The 18,693-nt window shown below is 49.2% G+C and overlaps 1 protein-coding gene across 2 annotated transcripts in view; it reads right to left on the bottom strand.

Annotated features, from left to right (window-relative positions):
* Positions 1-6,248: 6,248 nt before the first annotated feature.
* ABTB1 (ankyrin repeat and BTB domain containing 1) overlaps positions 6,249-18,693 on the bottom strand; it is a 28,573-nt gene continuing 16,128 nt past the window's right edge. For both annotated transcript variants that reach the window (XM_056337179.1, XM_056337180.1), the window contains 4 exons: positions 15,594-15,692; positions 14,815-14,982; positions 11,596-11,796; positions 6,249-9,811 (listed from right to left, as the gene is read on the bottom strand). In XM_056337179.1, coding sequence (XP_056193154.1) covers positions 9,605-9,811; positions 11,596-11,796; positions 14,815-14,982; positions 15,594-15,692 — 675 coding nt within the window. In that variant the 3' untranslated portion in view covers positions 6,249-9,604. The remainder of the gene's footprint in view (positions 9,812-11,595; positions 11,797-14,814; positions 14,983-15,593; positions 15,693-18,693) is intronic.

Below are 18,693 nucleotides of genomic sequence, written 5' to 3'. Positions count from 1 at the left end.
CAGAGTGTGTTTGAGAGCATCATTGGGGACTGCGGTCCCTCCAGAGGTGCGAAGGACGAGGTGAAGAGATGTTGAATTGCCGTTCAGCTTGTGGAGGAGGGGGCTGAGCCCACGGGCACTGCCACATTGCTGCTGTGGCCGGCACCTGCTTCCCAGCTACTGCTGACCGGGGTCTGGGGGTAGCCCAGTCTCATGGAGGCCTGAGGTTCCCTTTCTGCTTCAAGGTCAGCTTTCCAAAGAGCCCTGAGATCCACAGCCTCACACCACTATTTGCTATAGCCCAGAGCAGCACAATAAAAAAATTAGCTTGGGGTACTGTGGGTATAAGATGTCTTTGTATCTTTCTTTGACCTAGCAGGGCTCTCTGTCTGGGTCATCCCAAGAAAAGCTAGCTCTACCCTCCCCAGAGTCAAAGCTCTTTTTTTTTTTTCAATTGTAGGTGAGGTGCTAATTTAAAAAATAAAAAATAATTTAAATTCCCTGGCCCAAGTGCTTCCCCTACCCCAGACAAACAGCAGTGCGAAGCTGATGAAGAAGCCCCAAGTACCAGGCAAGCTCAGCCTGCTTCCAGATCTGGTTCCCACGCTTTTGCAAGCCCGTTAAAATACTATGTTGGTCCTGAACCGTACCCAATCCAAACGGGAAGCATCTGCACCCTGGCCAGAGCGGCAGCCTTTTAAACCTTACCTTTTGCCACCAACTGTGCCTGCAGAGAGGGCTGGGCAGTGGGGTTTGCTGCTTCCTCAGCTCCCAGGCAGTGCCCAGGGCTGTTAAAGCCCCGGCTTGTCCCAGCCCAGGGTGCCCCATCTGCAGGGACAGGGACGGGGCTGGGGCACAGCCCGGCCGCAGGGCCCCCTGCTGCCCCCCTCCCCAGGCAGGCTCCAGGACAAGCCGCTGCATCCGTGAGGGCTCCCCAGCCCCTCTCTTGCACCCCAAAACAGGTGACTGCTGTGGCCAGGGATGGGTGGGACGGTGTGTCCCTGTGCCAGCCCTCCAGCTGGAGACGTCAGCAGCGCCAGACCCCACCTGCAACCTCTGGCAACTCATTTCATCCTCCTCACGCCTCAAATTGCTAAATCAAAGCAATAATATTCTCTTTCTGCAGCCCCACACAGGCTGTAGGCCTGGTCACACCCCAGCTTGCCAGGTCAGAAGCTCTGGCTGACGACTTTGATGGATGTCAACATGGAGCTAGGACTTTTTGCCAAGCCAGTGGGCACACCACGATAGTAAGCAACATTATTATTAATAAGATTTGCTGTAATACCAGCAAGTCCTCGGCTCTTTTCCCTAGTATTTTAGTGACTCATTAAGCTCCTCACAGCGCTGAGGGCTGCTGGAGGGTGCAGGCCATGGTGCTGGGACAGGGACTGAGCCCAGGATGGAGGGGACGGTCCTGTGCAAGGCTGGGAGCAGCACCGGCATGAAGGAGCCTTTCTGGCAGTGCAGTTTTCCTGGTGTCACCACCTGGTGCGTGGCGAGCTGTCACAGCCACGGGCGACCTTTTTTCAGCATGTGCTTCTAGTCTGATCCTGCGAGTCTGTGGGAACCCTGAAGGTTTTTGCCTTTTTCTCTTCCCTGAGCTGTGCTCCGTCATGTGCTATCCAAAGCTGGCTCCCGGGGTGTGTAAGGCGGGGATCAGCCCATGGTGAAGCCGTGTGGAGCCAGAGGAGTGCCATGGCGGGGGGTGGGGGGGGAAGAGAGCTTTTGTGGAGCCCACCCCAGCCACGGCAGCAGGGCTGGCCGGGACAAGCAACCATCGGGGCAAGGCATGGGAGGTGTCACACTCGGTCACATTGCTGCAGGGACTGCACCTCTGTCAGACCTCCAGGACCACACAGCCCATCACCCGGGCCAGGCTCTGGTGCTGGAGAAGAGCCAAATGCTCTAACTTCGGTGAGCAGTGAGGAATTTTAATTCAGAAGGTCTGCTCAGCATATAAACCAGCAGCGCTTCGGTTGCATTTGCTGCTGGCAGACGGTTAAGCATGGGATTTATAGCCCATCAGAGGGTGGAGACGTGGGTTTGTCATTCACTTCAGAGCTGCTGGTGGGGGCAAGCAGGCTGCCGGTGTCCCTGCCCAGCCTCGGGCAGATCCCAGCACAGGGAAAGGGGGATGGAGCCAACAGGGTGGTGCAGGTGTCACCGTACCACCAGAGACCACCGCTACCGCACACCGTGCCGGCAGCCTGGCTGCCTGCTGCTGCTGCTCCTGCTCACTCCAGGCTCTCTAAAGCGGGGATTTTGGGTGGCCGTTTGCTCTTCTCTCCTCATACCAGCACAAGCCTCCCTCGCACGCAGAAACAGGGCAATGCTCTCCCAGCTGGTCAGCCTGGGACGCTCTCTTTCTCCAAAAGCTGCGGATGCGGAGCTCCCACTCACCTTCCCGCTGCTCTGCCAGCAACTCCCCTGTTAAACTGAACAGCCTTGTCTCTGAGCAATGACCGCAGAGCCCACATCTCCCAAACGGAGTAAGCCAAACAACTGACCTTCCCGTGGCCACTGCTCCTCGGGAGAAATGGGATTCATTTCCCTTCCCTCCAGAGGAAACTCTTCAGTGTATGGAAATATTCCAGGAATTCAGATGAAAAACAGTTCCTGAGAGATCAGTTAAGAGTAGACGGATCGCATGATACGTGCTGCTGTCTAACCAGAGGAAACTTGGCAAAAAAAGCTGCTTGGGCTGGTGAGGGGGGAGCTGAGGAGAGGGCAAGATGTCCAGCATGGAAAACACTTGTCTCGTAAGAAAACACACAAGGATGAGAACGGCAGAGGGGAAGCAACAACAGCTCAGGTGCAAAGGATGAGCAGTACCTGCCCTGCATCAGTTTAGGAAGGGTCCATGGCCAAAAGCAAGCAAGTCCCTGCCAGACCACCATAAACCCTGCCATGAGGCAGAGCCCCAGGGAAAGCAAGGCCTTCCAGCCTTCCCAAGGTCAGCAGCCTTGGTATCAGGCACGCCTTTATTTAGATGAAAACCCATGCAATGGCCACACCAGCCAGCAAAACCCTCCTCAGGCTGACACAGTGAGCCCTGAACAGGAGATACCCACAGGTTAGAAACAAACAACTCTGGTTCCTCATCCAGATTATTAAAAAAAAAAATATACCAGTTTCTCCTTCACACTGGATGGCAGAATCAGCCCCGTGCTGCAATGACAGCACCAGGCTGCCCGCCTGCGGGACAGGGCAGCCCTTGTGTTTGCTGTACCAAAAGCCCTGATGGCTCTAAGGTTCCAGGGCTCACCCTGAGCACTTTTAATACCAAGCCCTCTCTTCCTGTGCCGAGTGTATGTACATCCCGTGCCACGGCTGCTCTGCACCAAAACCCAGCCTGTCAAAGATTCCCAGTAAAAGCAAGGCCAGTCTGCCCTGTTCCCACAGCCAGCACTGGGAGCACTGCAGTCAGCACAGCAAGAGAAGTACGTTCCCCTTGCATGCTTTCAGACCTGGAACACTGCTGTTTAAAAGCATGCATGATTGGAAAAGGCCACACAAAATCAGGAAACAAGCAACACCAGCTCCCCCCACCCTGGGAAGGGAAGGAGCAGCCACCCCAGGAGCAGCGCGGCCAGAGCCAGTGCCTTGAATGGCTTTGAAGATGTTGTGCCCGACAGGCACTCAGACCCGAGAAGCAGCACAGCAGAAAAAGCTTCCTGGACAGCTCTAAAGAGAGCCTTTGGGAAAGCGAAGGAGATTGAACTTGCCGCCAACAAACTTGTTTTAAAACTCCTGGATAATTTTCAGATTTAGATCCAGGGAGAAAGGGGGTGGAAAAGGAGTTCTAGAGAGCAGATTGCTGGCTCCTGTTATGGAAGCAAGCTTAATAAAATTCATAGAAATATTGGTGGTTCTGCTATGCTGTGCCAAGAATGTGTTAGAATAAAACCTTCTGAACAGAAGGGAGAGATATAATGTCATCTTAGCCTTGATATGAAAGATCAGCCTTCATCTCCTAAAGCGTATCTCAAGGAGCAGTAACTAACACATTTACTTGCCTTCCCTTCAGAGCAGGTCTCTGCACAGCCTTGCTCGCGTGGTTCATCACTGTTGCAGCCTTGTACAAATGGTACTGGGATGACCCTAGCTCACAAAGAAGTGATAAGATAAAAGAACAGAGGGAGGCATTTTTTCTTACAGGGGTTTTAATGACATCCCAGTGTAACACGGACCAGCTCAGTTTCCTCCATGGGAAAGCTACATCAAATTATTTTGCGTTAAATCTTTAAAAAGACCAACACCACCCTACGCTGAGCCCATGAGCTGATGCACCTGGCCATACCATAGCACTCCTTTCACCTCCACCTTTCCTAACTCACCGTGCCAAAGCAGCAGCCTTGCGTTCTGCCATACCAGCAAACAGAGCAGGGAGCAAAACAGACCCACTGGCAGAGCGCTGCAGTCAGGAGGGAGCAGAACTCACTTTCCAATCCTGCTCTCCTTCCCCTCAAGCTTGCTTTGTTGGTAACAGGAGGAGGGAAAGAAAAGCTCTCACACTCATTTCTCAGAGCTTATTTTGGGAACCGAGCAGCCAGACCCTTGGGATCAGAGCTAGTTCTTTGCATGGTACTGATCCTCTTCCAAGGCTTTCTTTAGCCTCCTGAAATGTCCTCCAAACCTTGCCCAGAACACGTAGGCTTACAAAGTTAACCGACTAGGAAAAGCAAAAAGGCATGTGCATGCCTGCTCTCTTCCCCAGATGCCGATCGCGCAGAGCTTGAAGCCTGTAGCTTGACTTCGGCCTTAAAGGTCTGCACGTCCGTAGCTGCACCCAAATGCTGTCCCCTAACAAACAGTCTGCCTCTCTACAACCCTGACCTTGGTTACTGCCAATAACCCACCTCCAATTCCCAACCTAAAACACCAGAAACCATTTGCAGCTCGAGAAAAAGAGGTTCACTGCCCTTCTCCCTTAGCACTTCTTCAAGGCAGGCAGCAACCCCAGCAGAGCCAGCACCTTTATTCAAAACAGGCCCCAATTCTGATGAACGGGTAGCCAGCGTGGCCTCTCTTATCTTAATAAATTTATTATGTCCAATCTGTTTTAGCTTAGAAGGTAAACAACAACCTGCTCTGGCAGCACACCCACCTGCTGTCAGCAGAGAACCAAGCCTTTGCTCCTCACCACCAGCCCTAGCTGGGTTCGTTCATCCCCGGGAGCTGAGCGCAGCCAGACACAATCCAGCTCCCCAGGCTGTGACGGGGCTCGCCAGGCTGCCCACAGCAAGAGAAAAACAGTGTCACCCTGAGCAGACAAGTCTGTCAACGCACACCGAGTGCAAGCTGCTACGTGGGAAGGTGCCATCTCCACAGTTTGACCGTGACTGTACCAACATGAACAGCTCGAGCCTCTTGAAGAGGCTCATCGTTTACTCCAGGCTCTCACAGCACAACGATACTCCTTGTAAGCGCCATTTTTTGAGTCCCAAAAGCCCAATTAGTGCTTGAACCTTTCCAAGCCCAGTCCTTCCCTTCAACAGCATCAGTCATTCAGATGTTATTAGTATACCCCCCTGGAAAACTGCACGTTCCTAAATGGAGCCACCAGGACAAGCTTGGATCCTTGTTCCCTGAATGGCAGCCACGCTCTGAAGTCCACAGGGGCTGCACACAGGCAGCTCAGTTATTGCCACAGAAACTGTCGCAGCCACCCAGACGTCCAGGGCAGAAGAGAAAGCGTCTGTGTCCTCAGAGAGGAAGGACTGCCCACATGCTTCAGCTGACTCAAGGTTTCGGAGAAAACACATGCTTCAGAGACTCCGTGAGTGCACGGAACAAGTCTGAACAGTTTAAGTACAGAGACTGAGAAATCTCCATCCTTGGATTTAATGGACAGTCAGTAATGACAGAGGCACAGGGTGACAAGAAGAGAGGGAGGGCAAACGTACCTGTTAGGGGCTGACCAGAGTAACTTTCCCAGGTAAAAAACACCTCCCTGACACATCACCACCACACTGGCCAAGCCTGTGCCATGATGCTGCTAATGAAACAGAATAATCCCGAGAGAAAGGAGCCAATAAAAACAATCTGGTGGTTTACATCCATGTTCTGGCAGGATTGTACGAGCAGGTCACCAAGAGAGGAGAGCAGTCACACTTTCCTCGCTGCTCGGAAGCCAAACAGCGTGGACCCAGCCCTTGGCCCAGGTGCAGGAAAATAAGCTGAAGGAGCCCACCACAGTCCTTCCAGAAATCAAGCCACACTGATGTTGTCTGTTGGTAACAGAGAGGCCACAGCAGGAACAGATATAGTGAAATATACTATTTTATTGCTGCACACATGCTTACACATTTCTTCTTAAATATAATGTTGCTCCGATAAATCTTACAATCTTCTTAATTCAGTAAGTGGCTAGTAGTAAACAAAAAGGACAGAGGCAACAGAACACAAGAAGGACACTGGCAACAGAAGAAAAATCAAAAGGTTTTTATTTCATGGCAAAATTATTTGCAGCAAGAATAAAGGGAATTCAAATCTAAGTTTTGACCTGGCTCATCTTAATTAGAGAGCTTGCCTGTACGCTGACCATCTGCTTACGCATGCTTTTTGATAGCCCTGTTTTGCCAAAAGGGATGGGGGTGGTGAAAGGACCCGCAGTAATTGGACAATCTGACGGGCCTCACAGATGTGACCACTAAGTGCACACAGACAGACTGGCATTTGCTCGGCAGCCCACGTGGAACTGCACTACCAGGGAGGCAGATCCAAAGGCCACACTGACCTTTCCTCCCACGTGTACAAGTGCAGCCTCACTTACTCCACGCTTAACGATGCAGGAATGGAATTATTCAAAAGCAACCATATGGAAAACACTTCCCAGCACTGCTGCCCCTCCTCTGCCTTCCTCCTGCTTTGCCCGCTACCAGTGTCCATTTGCTTTAGCAGCTGAGGCATCTGCAGAGAAAAGCATTAGCACATTCCTTGGTAATCCCGTTTCTGCATCTTGTTCAGTACAAGCAGAAGGCAAAGGCCATGTTCTGTTCTCTGGTGGCTCTCCACGCAAGCCTCGTGCAGGGCTGTCACAACCACTGCTGTGGAAAGCTGACTACTAAGATGTCAGATGCGGAATTTATGCCGGAGGAGCAAAGGGGATGTGATAAACTAAACACTCTGCTGAAGTTGCAGTATCATCTTCAGCCACACAGGGAGGAGAAACGCTGGGGAACTGAACCAGCTGGGTTAAGCTGCCGGTTTCTATAGCAGGCTTTCATGAGCCTGACACTCCACTGAGCAAGAAAACAGGCAGTTCTGCTTTCACCCTTCTTTCTCCAAAATATATGGAGCTTCATATTAAAACTTTCTCAATAGACTTTCCCCTCCCCAAGTTTACTGAGATGCCTTTACCAGGTCAAGTTGTGCTGGGCTCTTTGGTGGTCCTGTCAAAGCCACACTGAGCTTACAGATGGACATGGAGGTACATTCCACAAATCATACAACAAATGCACAGCTCTCCTCCGTGTCACCACCCCAAACAGAAGCAGTCTCGCTGCTCCCTGCTTCCATACAGCAACACACCCCTGCAGAGACACATCCTCTTCCCTCATCCTAATATGGCTGCAGAAAACAAACCACAGGAACTCCCTGCACTTCCTCGCAACCATTTTGAAACAGAAGAATTGAAGCAGGCCCTGCTTGACTAGCCCTGCTGCCACCATCCGCTGCCCCCGAGACTTGTTTTGAAAGAGACACCAGTTAAACACAGATGACAAAAATGCACAAGCATCCAGGGTTCAGTTTGTCAATGCACTTCATTCTTGCCCCCCAGCTCTGTCTCCAGCTTCTGTTAAATGCCAACTCCATCCTGACATGTGATTTTGTCAAAGTCCAGCTTCTCTCCAGAACAGCGGCCAAACTCCAGCGCCCTCTCCTCACCACAACCAAACCCAGCCTGCTTACTGCAACTGGTGCCCAAAGCCTGCCCACGTACCTGCAAACAGCTTCAACACACGCCTGATACAGGCAGATACTCTGAGCAGGGGCAGTGAGGCTGCAGTTCTCACATGGTGCGGGAGCATCAGTCTCTAACCAAGTGAGATCAGCACAGAAGAGAAACCCATCCTCCCAGCACATCCACACCCGAAGCAAGTGCCTGCCAAACGCTGGATCTCCAAACCCTTTCCTTATCCATGCGAAGCACCACCACCATTACAGAAAACAACACCCTGAAGCTGCGGGGGATCTATGCCCAGTTCCCACCTCAAACAATAAAAGCACACCTGACATGGATTAGTTCAAGCTCTTGCCTCACAAAGTGACCAAAATGACAATATGTGTTAGTAACGGCAGCCCGCTGCCTGTGCAAGATTCTCTGTGCTTCACCCAACGCCTCTTCTGCCTCCCAACTCACAGCACAGCAAAGTACACCCAGCCCGTGCCTTGGAGACCTGGACTCTCACAGCATGCCATTCTGGAGGCGACCAGCTCTGGGGGCAGCCAACTGGGCAAGACAAGCTTTATTGCAGGGGTATCACCCCCTGACTAGTGCTGAGGAGAAAGAACATCATTACCCTCATTAGGAGTCTAGGGAGACAACACGAGATAACGCGACCTACTGCAGAACACAGATTCAAAAACATTCATTAGTACAAACAGTGAATTTCCTGGAGAACAATGAAGCTAACAAGGCTCAAGGCTGAGGAAAGCCAGAAGGTTGACAAGCGGGACAGCTGCCCTGTGAGAGCCCCAAAAAGCCCCTTTTCCTTTCCAGAAAGATTTCCAATTATCCCCTCTTCCCTGACACACCAGCAAGTCACTTTTGCTCTACCACAATGGACAAAGAGAAAGGGAAAAGTGCTGTTTCCAAGAAGCTCTTTCCTTCCCCTTAGGAAGAAAAGGGTGCCATCTCTTTTTTTGTGCATTGAAAGCTACTGCTTTCTAAGAATGGAAGGACTCTGGTCTCTATTGTATTCCCAAAGCTGTTTGTTCAGAAAACAAAGCTTTTAAATTATGAGCACTTCAAAGCAATGAAAAGCTAGGGAAGACCTGGAAATCACTTTGGTTTTTTTCATCTAAGAACTAGAATAGCAGGTGAAGACAGTGCCTTCCACATAGCCTAGTACCCCTGTGTCCCTGTTAGGGAAGCACTGCCCACCTTTGCCAATCTTATAATGCTGACAGTGAAAGAAAAGACACCTCCCTTCCAATACACTTATTTGGAGAGTTTAACCCAGTTTTCTTCCTCTACTGGTGGCAATTCAATGGGTATCCCAGCATGAACCACTTTCAGAAACATGCTGTTGGGCAACAGAACAGGATGGATCCTAATACCAGGCAGTAGCAAGTCCCCCAGAAGAGCTCCCTTACCATCCCCCAACAGCGCGCAGTCTCCTGTCTGCACCGTGTTATACAAAGGAGCAGCTACTGATCTGGGCTGAGCTTTGGGAGCTACGTCTGAAAGGAGAAACTAAAACCAAAATAAAATCAAACACAAACCAGACATGCAAATGTCCAGACATAAATAAATTAAAAAGAAACCATGCCTGAGAGTGGATGGGAAGGACAAAAGAGGGGAAGAGAGACATTCAGAGACTCAGATGTTCTTGCACTCCAAGCCAACCCAGCAGGGTCTACGCAGGCTGCATATGACAGGCAGGGTTTGCACACATCAGCACTCAAGCCCTATACTGGCCAGGAGGTTTTCCAGAGCTTCAAGTTTCTGGTTGGCTTCCTCGATGGCACTGTAAGTCTGCACGTTGCTGGTGATGTGGAAGCGGATGTCATCAACCAGAGGAATGGAGTCAGTCTCCTGCCGTTCCTCCACAGCCTCCGCATTCTCCTTCACAGCAGCCACAAACTCCTCCAACTCCACCAGCTGGATGGGGTGGAGAAGAGAACCATTAGGAAGACAAGATGACAGGTAAAGGGATGTAAAGGGTTGGGATAATGGGCTCAGCCACTGTTGAGACACTCCACAGCAGAAAAGGGAATGCTAAGGGTACATGGAGACCCGAATCTTCCTATGTCTCCTACAGATACTGCTTGGAGATGCATCCTGCCATTCATCCTAAGGAGGGAGCAATACCTCAGCAATAAATGGTCCCAACTGCTACACAATCTGCACCTCACTAACTAAGCATCCACAGTTCTGGTATTGGAGCACACGGATATACACAGTGCTCCCTCCAGAAAGGCTCCCCAGCAGGAACCAGGAGACACTGCCAGACACTTTTGGGAAACATCTTGCAACAGGCAAGACAGCAGGTGCTTGTTCCCAGTTCAGAACCAGATGACTCTATCCCCACCACGGTGCTCAGCCCCACCACCAACAGCTGACCAGCAGATCACAGCAAGGCACCTGCTCTGTTCTGCACCCAACCTGACAGAATCAGGTCACCCATGAATAATTTTGCATCAAGTTCCCCAGGAACATGTGGTGTGCTGAAGGGTGAGAGGCAGCTTCTGTCTGTCTATGCTACTCAACTGTGCCTGGGCGTTACGGGTTGCTGAGCCCTGCCAAAATCTCTCCCTGTTGCCATCATCAGTGCATGTCCACAAGATGCTGGCAGCTGCTGATGTTTGAACAGCTGGGGTGGCTCCATTTGTGCCAACACCCTTAAGAAGGCACATTGCCAATGCTAGGTCCGAGGACTCCCACTCAGGCTAGAGAAAGGGAACGCAAGGGGAACACACAAGCAAAGCCCCACCTTGCCCAATTACTACTTGGGATATTCAGCAACTTTCAAACCAAATGCCCTTCTCAGAAGCTAGAATCCAGGTGCATGCTGATGTGTCTATCATCCCCAAACTATAAACTGAACAAAGTAACAGCCCCAGAATCACTTCCTTTGCTGTTTTCACATGCCCAAAAGAATTTTCAAGCTGCAGGTGAAAACATTACATTCCCATGTGAACTATACAAGCCATTTATAAAGATCTATCTCAAGATAAAAACACCCCATAGGTTCCAGTTTATCCTCCCGTATGACAGCTTGCTCCATGAGTCCTGAAGCTTCAAGCTATAATCACTCAGGATAATACTTAAATGGAGCCCCATAAAGCAAATGCCAGTGTTAGATTCATTACTTCTGGCTGTTCAACAGCTGAATTTCCTCTGGGGAAACTCCTACTGTTAGATTTGTCATCCTGGAGGAGAGTAGAGATTACATTGATTTCTCCTTTCTCTAGCACTAGGCCAGAAAGAACTCCCCCCAGCAAACACCAGAAAACATTTCCTACGTGGAGCTCCCCTGCACACCCATTGGGTTCTCCAGGCTGCAGCTGGTGTGTTCAGGTAACACCGTCGTTGCTCTGGGCACAATGGCTGAAAGCTCAGCGCAAGTCACATGCCCATGGCACTTGCAGAACTTTTTGGGCAGCTTTTTCTCCCCACAGTCCACAGGGATGTGCTAGGCAGCCACCAGCATCTGGATTACTGCAGTGGCATCAGGTACTGCCACACTCCTCAGCCTCTGCTCTAACTCACCATGTGATTTGTTACTTAACCGCTGCTCATTTTCAGGAAGCACATTAAACCAGAGTGGGCAGCCATGTGTTACAGACTGAAGTATAACCATTAAACCTGTTGTATCTATGACTCACTGTGCAGTTACAGTCACAGGCGCATGTGGTAAGCGCGGTGGGGAGTGTTTCTGCTACCTTCTCGATGATCTTTGCCATGTACTCTGTGCACTGGTCCTCCAGTCGGGTCAGCTGAAACAGCTTTGCAATCCTCCAGATGCTGACAATGTTATCTTCATCCAGGATCTGAGCCAAGGTCCGGCCACAAAGACGCTTGAGCCCAGGCAGCAGGTACATATCTGCCACGCACAGCACGTCATAGGCGTTTTCCGGGGACAGCTGGCAACGGAAAGTGGAGAATTACTGTCCAGTCCTACCCACTTCACTTGTCTTAGGCAAACTTACGCCTTCTCTTGTGTTTTAGCAGAGATTCCCTAAAGTGTCGTTTGGCCCGTTACCGGACAAGTGTTAACAGCACTATGGAGAAACAGGAGCTCAATCTTTCAGGGCTAAATCTTCCCCTCAGTTACCACAGATGAGTCTAAAATGCTGCAGAGGCAGCTTGCTCAGCACAAAGCAAGAAGTTTACCATGCTACAGCTAACCCCGCTAGTAAGCACAAAGCAATGGGGAAACACTGAAGTGCAGCTGAAGGCTGGCTGCTAAGGAATGATCAGCGGGGCGGTGGAAGGAGGTAGCTTTTACAAGAGGTAATGAAAGCCCTTCAAAGAGACAAATGGAACAGGCTGGCAGAACGCAGCACCTCGTCCCCACTAGGATTTTCCTCCCATTTTGTACTGCTGGACATTTTGGGAAGAACATGCAAAATTCCCTGAAGCTCCTTCCTCAAACTGGCTCTGCTAACTCAGCCAGCACAACCTCCCCGTACAGGGATACAACAAAGGACAGAAAATTCCACGCCAAATAAAACTGTAGGTGAGGCCCAACTAAGTGGGGAATAGACCCCACACATCAAATACTACTGGAGCTCTAACAGGCATTCAAACTAAACTGAATTCATGCACCAGATGCTCAAGCTCACACTGTTGTGGAACGGCCTTTAACATTTTCAGGCTCTTGAGCTAGAGAACCACCCTCCCATTTTGCTCTTGGGTACTTTTGTCCCTTGCAAGTGATCTGAGGATGAAAAAATGCTGTAGATAATGTTGGAGACACCACCTCCAGCTTCACTCAAGTCTCTCCCCCCTGGCTGGGCAAAACCTATTTTAGTCAGCCATCTGCGTCACTAACCTGGAACTAGAGCCTCTCGCTGCACAATTCTGTTCCTGCTAACGTGAATTGCAAAGACCACAGTTACCCACATCCGTTTGAACGGTGAATATGCAGGATGCAGCATACCCTGGCTGTGGAGGAGGCGAGATCACCTACATTTAGAGACCAAGCCATACTAGACCGAGGAATGGTAACTGGTGTGGCGTGGTCCACTGCCCTCGTAACTGGTCAGCACCAAAAGCACAGCTGTCCACATCTACACATGTGGTTGCTCACCCTGACAACTGCAAGAGGCTGATTATTTCTTCCCCTACAGCTGTCCACACCAGTGTTTGGAGAGGCTGCTCACAGCAAATGTCCCAGTTGTATAACACCCTGCAACAGCTGTGCAGAAGGATACAAGTTGTATTAGGGGCACACCATGAGTGCTGTAGTGCCATACTGGTGTAACAGAGCTCTTGGGGTTATTAATCAAGTGCTGCTTTGTCCTTTCATAAGCTCTAGGGACCTCACAAGTTGGAGGCATTCGAGTCAGCAGTATTGGTGGCAGCAGCTCCCAACTGCTTGATCAAGGACAAATCCGGCAAACATTCCTCCAAAAGCTCCCATTGCGCCCACACAAGTATTTCGATCAGAAACTTCTCTCTCTGCCTGGAATCCTTTGTCCTCTGCACACACTCTAACCTCCAACTGCAAGTAGTCACTACTGTATGGACAGACACATAAATCCTTTGGAAAAAGAAACACTGAATTGGAAGTGCTGACACTTGGCTGGAGAAATCCAGGGCAGGAAAAACAGTCCACATTTAAGTGTGGAGCACGAGCTACATTCCTGCTCTCCTGACCATTTTTCCTGGTAGTTTTTCCTGATAGGTGAACTCTCTGCAGAAGCTCATATCCTGGCTGCTCAGTTTGAAATGCAACCTACGTACCATTCTACACAGAAAAGATACAAAAAAAGAGCCTTTCGGCTCCTACACATTGTTGTTGTTGTCCTGCTCCAAGTCCAGACAGGGCAGCTGAGACACCCCTTGGAAAGGGATGGCTGCTTGGGAAACACTTCCCGTGAGCCATCACAAGGAGGGCAGGCAGAGTGGAAAGGTGCAAGGGAACGGGGTCATGCTGCAGTGCGGTTACAAGGTCAGGAGGATCTTCACAACCCCAGCATGCTTCTTCCCCTCTCCACCCGCCCTTTCAACGCATGGCTGAGGAAAGAAGTGCAGACAAGTGAAGCATCTGCCCTCTGGCATACCAATGGCATTTCTGCCCTTGCTGCCTGATAAATACATCTCTCCCGACCGCACATTCCCCGCTGCTACCCGGAGGTGAACAGATCAGCAGAAACAAGGTCACAGCTGCCTGCATTCTCTGTATGTGGCACCTAACCCAGAGCACAAATACTGCTTGGGAGAAGTGACAGTGGCAGGTGCAGCAGCATCTCTGATCAGTGCCTTAATGCCAGAATGTGTTCTGGCATCTTGTAGCTAGACCTGCTGAAAGCATTTGCCACAAAACCGAAGCAGGAAGCTGCTTAAAGGCTGAGATTTGCTGCACCGTCCATTAGGCTGAAAACTAGGTGTGTTAGGGCCATTTTGTTACTGCTTGCAATACTGAGCACAGCAAGGTGTTGGTTCCCCAGTGGAATCTTTGCCCACCCCAGCAATAAATAACAGTGGAAATAATGACTTGCTGCAAATGGAAAAGTAGGCTACGATGCCAAGAGAAAATAAGCAGAATCTCTCAACCTTTCCACATCTCCAAATGTGTTCAATCTGCCATCTACTGGCAGCTGCTCACCTTATCCTTCCACAGAGCCCAAGAGGGAAATCTGCAAAATCCTGCATTTATCACACTAACATACAATATGCAACCTAATTTCCAAATTTTTATTACAGGGTGAAAGCCTAAGGATTTGCTTCCCAAATTTCATGCACGTAAACTAGATTCATACCCGGCTAACAACATGTCCCAGGTATGTGGGCTCCTGAGAAGCGAGGTAGCGGAGTAGGGCAGTGGGATTTAAGAAACCACATGCACAACAATTTCAGACGCTATGGGAAAACACTGCTGTGAACACCTCCAGAATTAAGCATCCCAGGAGGAAAGGCTCCATGGCTGGCCTCACCTCTGTATCGTCACTGTAGATGTAGTAGAGCACCCGAATGAAGATGTCTTCTGAGATGTTATGGAGAGTCACCACAGGGATGCTGGGCTGTGTCTGCAGCTCCTCACTCTCACTGAAATGGTCTTCAAGAAGGGCTTTGAAATAATCACTGCGACCACAGAAAAAAGCCTGGAGAGGGAAGAAAGACCAAAACACTAGCGTCCTTCTCACTGCACCGAACCAAACAGCACTACCAGCCAGCCATCAGAGCAGCTCAAAGGTATTTTGTAAGTTCAGACCCTGTAACTCTGACTCTCCCTATGTTTTGAAGCTGCATCTCCAACATTTTTCCATACCTTATTCCTATCCATGCCTACCCTCAGAACAAAAAAACCCCACCAATCTGTAAACTTAAGAGATTCAAAAGTAGCATGGCATTAGGGCAGGAGTTTGAATTGAAGGTTGGATCTCAAAATCCGTTCTTACTGCTGTTTCCTTGCAGATCGAATTCCCTTCTCTGGACACTGAACTCACAAGCCAGCAGCAGGAGATTTTGTAGCTGTGAATGCTGTAGCTGAATCCATAAATATATCCCCTCACCTCTGCAAGAAAGGCAGAGTTTTCTGTTTTGTTAAACGCTTTAAATATAGTTTCCAGCCGCAACAGGACTTTTGATGTCCCAGCTGATGAAGCAATGCTGCTTCTGCAGTGTATCCAGCACCGGATGAGTGGGGGAAGGCAGGTAGACTAGACCCATGGCAAGAAGGGAGAAGAATGAAGTATATAGCACAAGCACATACCTTATGACACAAAAAGTTGTAATCTGCCACTCGGAAACACACATCAGGACAACTGTTAAAGTTGTCAGTGCTGTCAAATGGCAACTCCCCAAAACCAACCTAGGAAAAGAAACCAGAAAACCCCACCTTTAAGATCCATGCTTTAATCATGCCTAGCGTCCCAAGTTTGGACTTCTTGGTCTTCCCAGAAGCAATCACCCATCAATTCCCTCAGCACAGTGCAGAGCACCAAAAGATCATCTGAGCACAGAATTCAGCGTGAAGAAATCTTTGCACTCCTGATAGAGGTATTCCTGGCTCAAGTTACAGCTGCCTCCCTTATCCATGAAAACTCCCTGACCCTCCATACACCTCTAGAAAGCATTTCCGTGCCACCTAACAAGGCAGATAACCAAGAGGAGGCAAAGATTACTTCATGTACGGGGTATCATAAGCATACTAGAGCTTAGGACTAGCCCTTTACTGTGTAGATGTACAGGTGACATATAGATTACATAGATGTACACACCAGTTTGAAACGGTTTGGCTACAAGTACCACATCACTTCAATAATCCAACGTTTCTAAAGCATGTTTTAAATTTCTAATTTGAATTGCAGCCAAAGATAGTGTTGTTGCAGTATTAATACTCTAGCGAATTATTTTAACACCAACACACCTCCTCCCAGTCCTTCGTGCCAACAAAGACAGAGCACACACACACACACAAAAAAAAAAATCTGTTGGCGTTATGTTATTTTAAAGTGACACTTCCAAATATTTTCACTTTCACCTTGTCCGATATACAGGGCAACTAAACTGGAAAAAAAAAAAAGTTTACATTCACAGCCATGTAACCAAGACAATCTCTGAAAACAAGTTTCCCCTGCTTCTTGCTTTCCAAACATATGGCCCCGAGCTGCCTGGGCCAACGGGTTTATTACTGCTGTCTCTCACCCAGGAAAGTTACATCCCAGGTTTGCACCTGGGAAACCCCTGGGCTGGCTGTGATGATCAGTCTCCCAGTCACAGTCCACCTAAGCACCATTTCCAACTCACCTGCCTCTATCCTAACAGAAAGCAACCGACTTTCGGCTTTACTGAGAGCTAGATGACTCCTCCCTCCCAAACGAAACAAAAGACACAGCCCGATGCATACACACTGGGTTGGTGCTCTCAGCCAAGCTCAATTCACATGCAGCGAGGTTTCTCTCACAAGACAGGTTCTAGGATGTGGCAAGGCACCAAGCTGGCAAAAGCTTATACCACCACTGAACATGGCAGTTTGGACCCATTTGCCAAGCTCTTTCCCTGTCCACAGCAACATCTGGCCGTTTCTGATTCCTAACCACAGGAGAGTAAGCCCAGTGACATTCAAACCGTACACATGCTGTCGCAGTAATGCTGCCTCCCCATAGCACCTCTCTCCAGTGAGCCTTTCCCCATCGGCAAACTCCTTGATGCAGAAGGGATGCAGCAATTCAAAGGACACTGCCCAATTGATCTATTACCTGCTTTTCATAGAGTGTAATACAAAAGGCACCTCCAGCATGGAAGATGAGATCAAATCGTCCCATTTGTAGATTCCCCAGGCTGCTGTTTCGCTCTGTGTCTCATGTTTCAAGGCACTGAACAAACCTCAGTCTGGGGATCTGCATCCCACTCCCTGGTGCATCACATTACAAACACCAGTATCAGGCTAGCCAACTGCCTGCTCTGTTTGCCTTGCTGCTATCTCCACGCCATGGGCCTCTACTAGTAATTCTGACATCACTTTCAAGGCTACAACTTTGCAGGCATATTACAGGTAAAAAAACCCACCACCTAGAAACAGGCTTTGATAAGACACCACTCCTTGCAGCACAAGAATTTTAACTGAGACAAACTCCACATCTCCTACATACATCCCTTCTTTGCTCCCCTTTCATTGTCCAAATGTAAATCTTTAAAAGGAATCCATCCCTCTGGAATGGACATGGGAATTTTATTTCTCTCAGAGTTTGTCTCCTGAATTACAACCTCCTCCAGGCTCAGTTTCCTGCTCCTAGCCTTGTCTGGTCGCTGCTCTGATGCTCAGTTTTACAAGGTCATTTCCATTTCCTACTACAAAAGCAGGTTCACATCTTTGTCTCTCCTATTCAGTGTGAAGTGGCTTTGCAGATTTTTCCATTTTACTCCCCTTTCAAGTCTCTACTACTTCTACTCTCCTCCCTTGTCACGCCTGAAGAATTTAATCTCCCTTTCAGGGTCTCCCTGAAGAAAACTGGCTCATTCCTCCCACCCCCCTCCCCATTCAGGCAACCTCCTTAGCATGCTTCTGTCCAGGCAAAGCAGTTACCAAAGTATGTTCCCCAGGAAGCACAACACAGTCCAGCCTGTGAGGTGCAAACATTCACAGTAACTCATCCACCATACAGAAATATTCTCAACACCTCTACAGCGTAAGACTGCTTGAACGTTGACAGGATCTTCCAGCTATCACATGTGGAGGACCATGTCTTTGCCGCCTGGATTTGCTATTAGCACTTAAATAGACATGCTGCTGGAGGCAAAAACATACTAAACAAATCAGTGGCAGCAATTTGTACCTCAGCCAGATTATCTCAGCAAGAAAACTGTAAATAAATTATAGCACAAAATACAGGGGTTAGCAATGCAAGACAAGATTACCAGCCCATAACCAGATATAAGTGGATTGGACAAAAAAAAAAACTATAATTGGAAGCATGTTGTAAATAGTTCAGTTAATCTGCCTCTGCCAAATGGGCACAGCAAAGGGCAGCAGTAACTGTCACGGACAACCACGCTACACAGGTGCAGAGACAGACAAGATGGAACCCATCTACTTGTTTCCAACTTCTTTCTATGCATTACAAGATTCAGCTTTATCCCAGAAGTGACAAATGGTCACATTTCTTTGCAGCCACACCAAGTGTCAATACAGATGGAGAGAACGGTTATTTATTTCATGGCAAACTGATCCTTTTAAGTCTGATTTCATCTTGGTTTGGAAAATAAGATTTTGGTTAAAAGATAATGAAAAACCAGCTACAAGGAAATGATGTACCTACAGTCTCATACACTGGAAGCCCTGGCATGTCTACCTCAACAACATCACCTGG

This window comes from Falco biarmicus, chromosome 4, assembly GCF_023638135.1.
Source record: "Falco biarmicus isolate bFalBia1 chromosome 4, bFalBia1.pri, whole genome shotgun sequence".
NCBI lineage: Eukaryota > Metazoa > Chordata > Aves > Falconiformes > Falconidae > Falco > Falco biarmicus.
The sequence above is the reverse complement of the archived record's forward strand: the minus strand, read 5'-3'. Positions and strand labels throughout refer to the sequence as shown.